Source organism: Bidens hawaiensis, unplaced genomic scaffold, assembly GCF_021521415.1.
Source record: "Bidens hawaiensis isolate Kalapana, Puna unplaced genomic scaffold, B.hawaiensis_p1.1 tig00029282_1, whole genome shotgun sequence".
NCBI lineage: Eukaryota > Viridiplantae > Streptophyta > Magnoliopsida > Asterales > Asteraceae > Bidens > Bidens hawaiensis.
This window is the reverse complement of record NW_027494824.1, coordinates 14263-26374: the sequence shown is the minus strand read 5'-3', so window position 1 is coordinate 26374 and position 12112 is coordinate 14263. Positions and strand designations below refer to the sequence as shown.

The following is a 12112-nucleotide window of genomic DNA, read 5'->3' as shown; positions in this document are numbered from 1 at the left end:
AATAGCCAGAGAGAAGATGATGATACCGTTCCAAGGTGTTGGAGTATTTATAGCCGAAGGTAGGTTTCCAAGCAGGTACGGCCAGCTGTATATAATATTCCTTTTCCACCAACTATGGGCTACGTTCGTGCCACGATGGGAGTTGGTGGGTAGGCAGCGGCTGATAGTGACATTTTGTATGGGAGCGTGCTCCTCGTACTATTGTCGGTGAGCTGTCACCCTGTGATTGGTTCATGGGTTGCTTTTGTCAGATCTTGTCTATTTGTCCATACCTTGGTAGATATAGTACAAAAGATCTTCTAGAAGCGTACGGACTGGCTCTTTTAGGCGGGAATATTCCCGCCCTGCTCATTCCTTCTTCAGGTGACATTACTGAAGTATTAAGAGTTAGTGCCTTATGCGTGTAGCCTTACTGTTAGTGCGGGTAGCCTTCCTTCTTGGCTTGTACCCACAGCTGCGGGGACAGGCAGGGTACTGTACCAAGGGAGGCTTTCCTGCGGGAACAGCTGGCTTACTGCGTGTAAGGTCTTCATCTCTCTGAGCATGGTGGGTCCTGCGGATCCAGTTGGTCTTTGCGCAGACGTACCTCTTCAAGGTGAGTCTTGTGGGTCCAACTGGGCTTTGCGGGGACCTACCTCTTCATATACCCTTGTCAATTATGCATGTTTTGAAAACCTTTGGTTCATAGCAGATAGCACACTAAAGGCAATTTGATTCCTTCTTACTTACCAAGCATGCTGTGGCATTCAAAATATAAATGAAAATTGCACTTTTGTATTATAGTTCTAATTCTTTTTTATTCAAAAATTCCTTTTGTGGTCACAGTCACATGAATAAGATTCTGCAGCACACCTAATTTATTTTATATGATAACATTTTCATTTAGATCATCATTTTTCATTTATATGACAACCTTTTCATTTAGGAGGTCTGCAGCACACCTAAATTATTTTTAGTTGTATCGCAATTACACGTATAAAAATAGTTTTTTGGGTTAATCGAGTTGTTCACGGGTCAAGTGGGTTCACGTGTCAGCGGGTCATAAGCTGGTTAACGAGTCGAGTATGGAAGTGAACGTGCAGAGATGGAACTGCTCACGCTGACGTGCAGACATCGGGTCATATGCTGGTTAAGTGCACCTGTGTGCGCGAGCTGACCTGCATCTGCGCACGTTGACCTGCAACTGCTCACACGTATTGACCTACATGAACCTGATGTGTGAGATTAGTTGCACAATTTTCTAACAAATAGGGATGCTTTTTTGTTAGTTTTTTGTATAAAAAATAGGTTGTTGATACTTATTTCTAACCAAACTCACATATTTTGTGAGCTTGTAAACATATTAGTTCCAGGAGATTACTTGGATATGCACACCATAATTACTTCTCACAGCTAACACTGTCTTCCTCCCAACTACTTTTGCTTTCCATTCAATTCAAACATTAATTTCCTTCAAGCTTTTAATCTATATTTCAAATCAACATTTATTATTCAGCATCCTCTTACGTACTATAAAAATCTGAGAACAACAAACATTAAGATTCAACCTTCTATTGCTTTAGCTTATATATTCTACAAACCACTAGTTTAGTTTATGTAAGTGTTGACTAAGTTTTCTTTCTGTTGGATGTTGATTATGTGATTTAAACTATATTTTAAATGCATTAGACTTGTTGCTTTATCTTTGCATTAATGTCGTTATGTTGACATATTCTACTTTATTTGCAGCATATGCTTTTATTACATGGCTTGTACATTTTTTCAAAAATTGATGATATACGTATCCTCTTCTGAAGATGATAGTGATATTGAACTTAATGATGTTGTTGATGGACAGTCAGCAAGTCATCAAGATAATCGTCGGCGTCGTAAGTTTATTCGACGTGATCGTATTGATGGACAAAAGTGTCTGTTTTAGGATTATTTTGCAGAAGATCCAAAATATTGCTCAAAGCTATTTCGAAGGAGATTTAGGATGCGTCGTCCTCTATTTTTCCGTATTATAAATCAGATAGAGTCTAATGAGCCCTACTTCATCCAAAGAAGAGATAATGTCGGAAGACTCAGTTTATCTTCCATGCAAAAGATAACTGCATCACTTAGAATGATGGCGTATGGGGTACTTATGGATGAATACATACGCATTGGTGAAAGCACCGCAATGAAGAGCCTCAAAAAGTTCTATTAGACGATAGTAAGTGTTTTTTCAACTGAATACCTTCGGTCACCAAACACCAATGATATTACTCGATAGCTTGTTGTTACCGAACAACGAGGATTCCCCAGAATGCTCGAAAGCATTGATTGCATGCATTGGAAATGGAAAAGTTGTACCGCGGCCAGGAAAGGTATGTACTCTGGCCACATTCATGAACCTACTATTATTTTAGAGTTGGTTGTTTTATATGAATTCTGGATATGGCATGCATTTTTTGGTATGCCTGGTTCACAAAACGACATTAATGTGCTAGAGAGGTCTTTTATTTTCATTGAACTTGCGCAAGGGCATGCGCCTCCAGTTAATTACACAGTTAACAGTCATGACTATACAATAGGGTATTACCTTGCAGATGGTATTTACCCTAAGTGGCGTACTTTTGTGAAGACGATTCCATCACCTAGAGGGAATAAGAATAAAAATTTTGCAAAAGCACAAGAATCTACAAGAAAATATGTCGAATGAGCATTGTTGTACTTCAACAAAGATTTGCCACCATTCGAGAACCTTTGCTTACTACATAATCAAGTCCAGCCGAGTGTGACTAATTAGATAGATCAACCCACCCACCGAACTCCTATACATAGTGTCGTTAATTTGCCTTAATAGCCAAGTCATCAAGTAGTAATTTTTCTTGAGTTCATTGGCGTATCAACAACTTTTCAATCCTTCATGCCAAACTTATCGAGCTAGTTCTTAGCATAATTTTCTTGTGTAACGAATACTCCTTGTTTCGTTTGTTTTACTTTCAATCCCAAAAAGTATTCATATCAGTCATCCCGAATGCTTTCTTCATACACCATCCTAAAATCTATATAGTAAGATTAGCACAATGATAGGTACAAGTTATGTCATTGACATATAGGCATACATACATCGTTATTGTGGTGTCTACTGAAGATGAAGTTACACGATTAATTATAATTTCTTCATGCCATGTTTAACAAACGGCATAATTTATTAAACACTAATAAAAACATGTTTTAAAAAACAGGTTATATAACATGATACGCTTTACACGATAATTGTAACATGCTCAATGACACGACATGACACGTTTAGCACAATTAAATTAATACAGGCCTTTTTGTAACACCAATGATGTATGACACGTTTAACAAGACTACTGAAATGCTTAATTATAAATAGTTATAAAAAATAATAGATCGCAATAATATAAAAGGCTTAAAACTATCTAAATTTATAATCCACATTTAACCATGATATATTTAATAATTAATGTATTTTGTTTCGATAAACGGATATTTGTATCAATCTATTATCCTATTCAACACTATATAAGTTAAATATGTTGTGTGTGTCACTTAAGATTTAAGCTTATTAAAACTGTTTAGACACATTTTTAATCGTGTTATCAATGTGTTAAACCATTTATGACATGAACCCGTTTACCCCAAAAACTAACATGTTCAACTTCATGTCATATCAAATGGAGTAATGAGTAACGCCAATAACCAAGCTAAAACTCAAATTCTGGATTCCTAATTGATCGCATGCACCTTACTAGAACATTTTTGAAAATCTTTGTTTCTTGTTATTGTGTTTAAACCAACCTCAAGGCTTGCAACTTGCAAGCTTATCCACGGAATTGAGTTTGGTCAAATGCCTCAATTAGTCCGCTAAAGTCCACATTTTTTGGTCATTAAACACAAACCTTGATTATTATTATTATTATTATTATTATTATTATTATTATTATTATTATTATCATCACATATTTAATTTATATTAACTTTCTAATCTAATGCTTCAAAGTAATTTATTTGGTTCATCCAAAGGTAAAATAGGTTGGAATTTCCTTTGTGTTGATTAATTGTAAGTTATTCACAATAATACATTAGTTAATTAAGAAATGGAAACCAACATCAAATTAAGTTTTCATTACCAGCGAACACACGTTTTCCATCTAAACCTACTCAATTATAAAATTATCACACATGCACTCACTCCGCAGAGTTTGAACCACAACTGCTTGGTTAGAGAGTACACCATTTTACCATCATTTCCCGAACAAGTTTTAGTAAGCAGTTTTACTTTAATTTGCATTCAAAATGATATTTGCGGCTGGTAATGATTGTTATTGCGTCTTGAAATATTAGCATTCACTTTTAGAGTAAGCTAGTGTTTCCATGCTATTAGGCGATGGTCACATAAGTACTTAATAATGATGTAGATTATTGGTGTGTCGCCACAAAGTGTGTTATTGATGTGTGCTTATCACTTACGTTCGGTCAATTTTTCTAATAATTGTTATGGATATTACTTTAGTCTACATTGATTCAGTTAATACTTTCTAAGATTTAATACACAATATCGAAGTGTCAATTTGAAGATCGTCCATGCTCTTTGATGAAGAACTTACGTATAATTAATTTACTGATATGTATGTTCAACGTCGAAGATTAAACACTACAACTATAAAATACGACTATGTCGAAGACCTAAAATAAATATAAAAAATGAAATATTTATTGTAACTTTTTAGTAATGATCTTATGTTTTTGTAACTTCTAAAATTACAAAACAAAATAAAATATAAATTTTAATTATGTTGTTCAAATTGTATTATAACTTTAATGTTTTAGGGTTTATGTACAACTCGGTCCCTGCTTGACCCCTAACCACGTTCAACCGGTTCGGGTTTTACAGCTCTTTAAATTGGTTTGTGTGGGTATCGATTTACTATATGTCGGTGATGATGTGGCTGCCACAAGGGCTACACTAAGGCGAGGAAGACGAATTGTGTGAAGTTATCCACGCGACAACAAAGTAGCTGTGAGGAGGACGAGTTAACGCGTTGTCTTATACTCTTATTCATGCGTCACCTTCGCAAGCGATGCACTCGGTCCCATTGATATAAAATTTAATTAATTGAAATGGGGAATTTGATAACCAAAGAAAATTAGAAAATTGACTCATATCGTCTACTACATGTACGGAAGACAACCCACTTGTCATGTTTGTATTATTATATTGTCACTTGTTATTAAGCTAAGACTATAAAATCACAACGAAACCAATACTTTCCTCCCCAAAACATAGAGAAAAAAAAAACCAAATAGACTCTTTAATTGCCCTTAATGAGAAGAGCAAAAAAATTGAAAAAAAAAGAAACCAGTGATCATGAGGTATACTTTAACTCATCTTAACTAGCACAACATTATTTATTTTTCTCTTTTTCACTCCATCTCATCCAAAAGAAATAGTTTAATTATTTTAACGTCATATCACCCATATTAATTGTTAATTTGATATATTGTTATTTGTCTTTTAACCCGTTAAAAACATAATCCAATTGCTCTTTTTAACAAATTTAGCACAAGTGAGGAGTGGTTTAATCCATCTTTAAAGTGTCATGTCATTTTAACTTATGTTAGGGTTAGAGTATACCTCATGACCTAATATCATCGTTATAGGTTCATGTACGTATAAAACTAGAAACAAATACCTTAGTAACTTTCTAAAATAGGAAATTCACTACTGTTATCAATGGAAACTATATATTACGTGCCTTTTTAGTTTTTAAGCATTATCATGCTAGAAAAAGTATAAAATGCTTTAATCAAAATAACTAACTAAAATAAGAACATTCAACTTTGTTAACTTTTGGAAAAACATGGTCCATTGTTTATTTATAGCGAAATACTTTGGTTCTTAATTTCGTAAAAAAGTTGAATACAGTTAGGTGTAACCAACAATAAAATAGTAACATAAGTACAAATGGGATACATGTGTAAGCAAAAGTCTATAAAGTAACCGATGATTTACCTCACTTCGAATTAAGTGGCTTCAACAGTTAAAAAACGCATTACATAATTTGTTTTCATTAAATAACTACTCGAGTTTGAAACTATAAACATGTATCAAAATATTAATTAAAAATATATTCCAAAACCGAGCTGGTGATTTTAAATGGCTTTTGTTTTTGTTTATAATTCTTACACATCCATATTAAATACTTTCTCATGAATTATTTACCTGATTAATATATTATTAATATTTATTTTTTTCTATCAAAGCATAAGTGTGAAGGCTAAATTTGTAATCTAGTGTAGGTGTTAAGACGCGTTATTGCTAGAAGCATAGAAATCTAAAATCTATTCTAGAATCACTAGGGCAGGGTCATAATGTAAATTTATCTAGTTAGAAACCAGAACAAATCTAACTCAAAATCTTATTTAATTAAACTCGTGCTCAACTAAATCTAACAAACAAAAAACTCGATACAGATTGTATATGGTGAATGAAACAAACTAAATGAGACTATAAGTTAAAAAAAATCACTGCCGACTGAAAGAACTAAATCATGGTATGAAAAACATGATCATGCATTCACACTTTTAACCGGTAGTATAGTGGTATGTGTCATGACATGCGTGACTATTTTTTGTGGAATCATAAATTTATGCAAATTACTTGCTGAAAGAATTCGAAATTAATCTTTTGACGAAGTTTTAGAAGAAAATAAATTAAAAGTTCGAACAAGTAAAATAAATAGTTCAAAGTAATAATGAGTAACGTAATAAATTTTAGAAGAAAAAAAATATAAACTTTGAAAATCTGATCCACTAGCCAACTAATATTGCAGGTTCAACTGGTCGGCTTGAATCCATAACCGTAACATTCAACTGAAAGTGGGTTCGGAATACTTAAGCATGTTATCTAGGTATTTCTAACCGGTGGCGAAGTATGCTTAGGGCCAGGGGTTGCTCCCGCTCCCCCTTGTTTTTTTGCGGTGTCTTAGTCCATGCTTCTTAGTCCAAGTTTCGCTACTGTTTTTGACCCGACCAACCTTTGTAATTCTAAAAATATTACTTGATGCTAACAAATAAAAAATTAATACAAATAATATTTCTTGTGTCGTTTTCTTATAAAATATATATTTTCTTTAGAAAAGTAAACTACATAGTAAGTTACGTAAGCGACTACTTTCATTTTTGTGTTTTGTCGAACATCTTAACATCTCAAATTTAACCCTCAATCTTAACATCTCAAATTTAACCCTCAACATTATCTTTACATGCGACAACATATTTTTTTCACTAGTCACTTCAATCTTTAACAATTTAACACCAACCCAGACATTTACCGAAAAGTATAACCATCATATCTCAAGAAACTATTATGTAATTTACTTTTCAAAGATAAAATAATCATGGCAATGATACATATTCAAAACAATCAAGTATGAGTGAACCATATACGTATATATGCGTATCTGTTACTTTAACTACGGTTCATTAAATAATAACCATAATTTATAAAGCAGTTATGTGGTGATATTACTTTCTTTCGATGATCAAATATTATCTTTGTCTGAACGACAATTTTTTCCAACTTAAACCCATCACTTGCATTTAATGATTTAAACCCACTATTACCATGTTCGGGGTGAAGCTCTACTTCACTTCAAGTAGCTGTTGGGTGAACCCGATCAGGCACACCAACTCAAATAACTCAGTAACATAAATCAGGTAATGGTTTTGAGTATGAAAACCCGCTGATGGAAACCGAAGAAGAATGAGACGTGTAGATGATCTGGAACGTCACACTTTACATTTGTAAAAATACAAACACCATACTACCCAAAATATCACATACGTATATTTATCTACTTATATATATTCACTCTTGGATTCTATGTTTATACATACTTTCTATTATTCACTTAAAAACGCGTTACATAATACTCTGGACTCCACAGCTCAACTTCCATGGCGGATTCAGCCAAGTATACACCCATTAATAATAATACAACTGACCCTTCAGATTTCAAGCTCCCCAAATTACTCACCTTCAGAACTAAAAAAACCAGGGCTTTTGCCTACGCATTCATCGCTATCTTCATCGCTTTCACTGTCTTTTTAGCCTTCAATCCTTCACAAAACCCTTCGTCTCCATGGTTCTCCAACATCTTTAATGGGTCAAGCTTCAAAATCCCTAGCTCTAAAGCTAATGCTACAGATGGGTCTGTCGGATCTCAGTTTTCTTCCGTTTATTCTTACTTTTTTAACAGCAATTCAACCCAATTGAACCCGAAGTTAAACGGTACTGGTACTGGATCTGGCAGTGTGAACATATCAGCACCGACAGTTACTAATAATAATAATAATATTAATATTCCGTTGGTTAATCGGAATCAAACACGAAGTGAAGCTGTAAAGCTAAATCAGACAAGGGTTTCGACTCCTCCGGTTCAATTGGATTCGAATCAGACGAACCGGGTCAAAAATGATACTGGAAATGGAGGTAAACCCGGTTCGGATACGGTAAAATTGAAGCAGGAAAACGGTAATAAAGGTGGAAAGGGTCAGGTGAATGGTGATTTGGTGAAGAATTTGTCGAATTGTGATATGTTTGATGGGGAATGGGTGAGGGATGAGTCGTATCCGCATTATAAACCCGGTTCGTGTTCGTTGATTGATGAGCAGTTTAATTGTTTTAATAATGGTAGACGGGATAAAGGGTTTCAGATGCTCAAATGGAAGCCGAAATCCTGCACTTTGCCAAGGTGTGTTAAGTTTTTGCCATTTGGGAATTAGTTTGATTGATAGGTTCATTTATTGATTGCTGCAAATTATTGCTTGATTTTTTTCGTTAAAATTATTGGTTATTTCTGTTAATTCTAGATCGTGTTGTAGAACTTGTTAGGCGCTCGTCGGGCGGTGGGGTACAAACTAGCAATTAGTAGGGACTGATTGGAATGATATTATGTATGTAGTTTTTTAAGATTATGTGTATACAAAGTTATTCGAGCTTATTCGGATTAATATGTATAATGTTTCAAATACCTGAAAGAATTTGACCGATTTGGACTGGCTTTGACTCCTTTTGACTGAATACCGATTAATTTGTTACCAATTCTGAAATAGTTTGATTTATAAGCTCATTAGTTGATGGATTGTGTTCTTCCTTCCAATTGTTGATTATTACCGTTAATTCTTGACAATGTTGTAGAACTCACTAAGTTACTAATATTAGTCGGGTGGTGGGGTACGGACTAGCGATTAATTGGTATTGGTCGGATTGACATTTTATATGCAACTTTTTAAAATTATATGTGTAAAAAATTAATTTAACTTATTAATCGGATTGGACTAAAAGTATAATGTTTCAAATACCTAAAAGATTTTGACTGTTTTGACCGAATTTGACAGATTTTGAATGATTTTGACTACTACCGATTTTTAGGTCCGATTAGTTAAAATTACATTGGTTGATCACCGATTTCTGATTAATTGGTGCCTAATACTGATTGATACGATATTGATTGTAGATCTTGTTGGTATTTGATAAATGTTGTATTAAAGTATTTGTAATCATATAGGTTAGATGGAAGCCGTATGTTGCAGTTATTAAGGGGAAAACGTTTAGTATTTGTTGGCGATTCGTTAAACAGAAACATGTGGGAATCATTAGTTTGTATCTTAAGAAACTCTGTAAAGGATCAATCGAAAGTGTACGAAGCTTCAGGCAGACACCATTTCAGATCAGAACCTTCTTATTCGTTTGTATTCAAGGTAAATGACTAAATTCAGTATAATCTTTTGAATTAGGATTGTAATTTGCATAGTGTGTTAATATTCATTATTTTTGAACTGTAGGATTACAATTGTACAGTTGAGTTCTTTGTAACGCCATTTATAGTTAGAGAATCTGTTACAAAGGACAAAAATGGAACAAAGAAGGAGACCCTTCGGCTTGATTTGATTGGTACCTCGGCTGATCAATACAAAACTGCTGATATTGTGGTCTTTAACACGGGTCATTGGTGGACTCATGAAAAAACCGCGAAAGGGTAATTAACTATAAACTATTTATAATTCTTGATTTGAATTTTTTTATAATGATGGTCATGTTGGTTATAATATAATGATGATGAATTGCAGGAAAGATTATTATCAGGAAGGCAGTCATGTGTATAACGAGCTTAATGTTTTAGAGGCGTTTCGTAAAGCTATGACAACGTGGGGAAGATGGGTTGATGCTAATATAAATCCTAGCAAAACTTTGGTCTTTTTTCGTGGTTATTCGGCTTCACATTTCAGGTAAAACATATTGAATTTGTGAATAATTAAAGTACATTAATATAGTAACAAAAACTGTATTAGTAAAAAGTTAATGTAGTTACTTTTTAATATCTGGATTAGCATGTTACAGTCATTTGATATCGAACGAGTAAACGACTTTTGTCCGGCTTAATCTGCTTGACCCAGTTGACTCGTCTCATTGTTGACTAATAATAATCTTTTAGTCATTTTTTACCTGTTTCATTTTTCCCATAACTTCATGATTACCAAAGGAAAATAAATCCCAACCCAAACTGGCTTTTTTTATATGTAAATAAATTGACCATGTAAAATCATTTTGTCACTTATAAGTTCTATGGTAAAAAGGCAGTCAAAGATTGTAAATATAAGTCAACAATGCTGGATAGGGGTGCTCATTGGCTTATTCTGTTTTGAGCCATTTTTGGCGCTAACCGAGAAACTGAATCCATCCGAATTAGAAATGTGTCTAATCAAACCGAAGTCAACCAATTAAACTGATTTATTCCATTAGTTTATCTGATTAAACCGGGGTATTTTTCAGTTTATTCGTTTGAATTTGGTTTGATTATCCAAAAAAGCAAGATATGTGGAACCAATAACCAAACGGAAAACCGAATTTACAAATTAGCATACGGTTGAGAGAGAATAGATTTAGTCAAGTTTTTCAGTTGTATGTTGCGAATTAGTTAAAGATTGTAAATTTCGGTCAACAATGGTGCTTAGATATTAGAGAGAGTAGAGATAGATTATAGAGAATGAGTTGCTTTGAAGTTTTTGTTTTTCACAACTATTTGCTAAAAAGACCAAAATGCCCCCAATGTGCGAAGACAAGTATAGGACAAGTACGGCGAAAAAAAGTTTAATTTACTCTTTTTATTTGTTTCTGACAGAGGAGGACAGTGGAATTCTGGAGGGCAATGTGACAACGAAGTCGAGCCTATAAAAAACACGACATATTTATCACCATATCCCGACAAAATGTTGGTTTTAGAAAAGGTTTTAAGAGGCATGAAAACCCAAGTCTCGTATCTCAATATCACGAGACTGACCGACTTTAGAAAAGACGGGCATCCGTCGATATACAGAAAGCAACATTACACCGAGGTAGAAAGAAGATCACCGTTGCATTATCAAGATTGTAGCCATTGGTGTCTTCCTGGCGTACCAGATTCTTGGAATGAGATCTTGTATGCTAAGCTTTTGGCAAAACAATACCAAAAGAATTAGTGAAAATGTGAAAGTATAACACGGTCCTAGTCGAGTCAACTCGAGTTGAGTTGAGTTGACTTGAGTTGTGTAGAGTTGAGTTGAATCAGGTTTATAAATCTAAGAAAGGTGAATTAAATTACTTACTTATTTTTGTGTTCCCTTTGGGGAATGTATAAACAAATAAGCATATGATCCAAGAAGAATGGTATTTTATTATTTTTTAATTTTTTAAGATGTGTTACTTATTTGTTTATGTTTTTCTAGTTATGAAAAGAACCGCATTCAAAGGATGTGGTCAGGTGGTCTTTCTCGGAAACACAACATATTTTAAATTCATTCTGTTTACAAAAACATATACTTTTGGATTTTTTATGTTTTTAAAAATGTATCTGACCGGCCGGTTCAACCGGTCAAAGTAGGAACGGCCTGCTTTAGTGGTTCAAAAGTATATGTAAACTAAGGCCTGCCACATGCCACGCTGTGAGTGGTTGACAATTTCTCAACGACTTTTACTACATTAGTAAAATGGGTTGTAAACGAGTCAAGTTGGCCTGTTTGTTTTAACGAGTCAAAATGTGAGCTCCCGCTGGGCGGCTTAGCTCTTTTATAAATG

The 12112-nt window shown here is 34.0% G+C and overlaps 1 protein-coding gene across 1 annotated transcript; it reads left to right on the top strand.

Moving 5' to 3' along the window:
- Positions 1 to 7953: 7953 nt before the first annotated feature.
- LOC143578489 (protein trichome birefringence-like) lies at positions 7954 to 11726 on the top strand. The gene is made up of 5 exons (XM_077062057.1): positions 7954 to 8750; positions 9567 to 9759; positions 9844 to 10037; positions 10129 to 10287; positions 11181 to 11726. The coding sequence occupies exons 1-5, from the start codon at positions 7954 to 7956 to the stop codon at positions 11515 to 11517; spliced, it is 1680 nt and encodes a 559-aa protein (XP_076918172.1). The 3' UTR covers positions 11518 to 11726.
- Positions 11727 to 12112: the final 386 nt, after the last annotated feature.

What these genes read in the sequence shown, in the direction of transcription:
- LOC143578489 (XM_077062057.1), top strand. Translation starts at nt 7,954, where the DNA reads ATGGCGGATTCAGCCAAGTATACACCCATTAATAATAATACAACTGAC. An exon ending in AAATCCTGCACTTTGCCAAG is followed by an intron (nt 8,751 to 9,566) that starts GTGTGTTAAGTT and finishes GTAATCATATAG; the next exon opens with GTTAGATGGAAGCCGTATGT. An exon ending in CATGAAAAAACCGCGAAAGG is followed by an intron (nt 10,038 to 10,128) that starts GTAATTAACTAT and finishes GATGAATTGCAG; the next exon opens with GAAAGATTATTATCAGGAAG.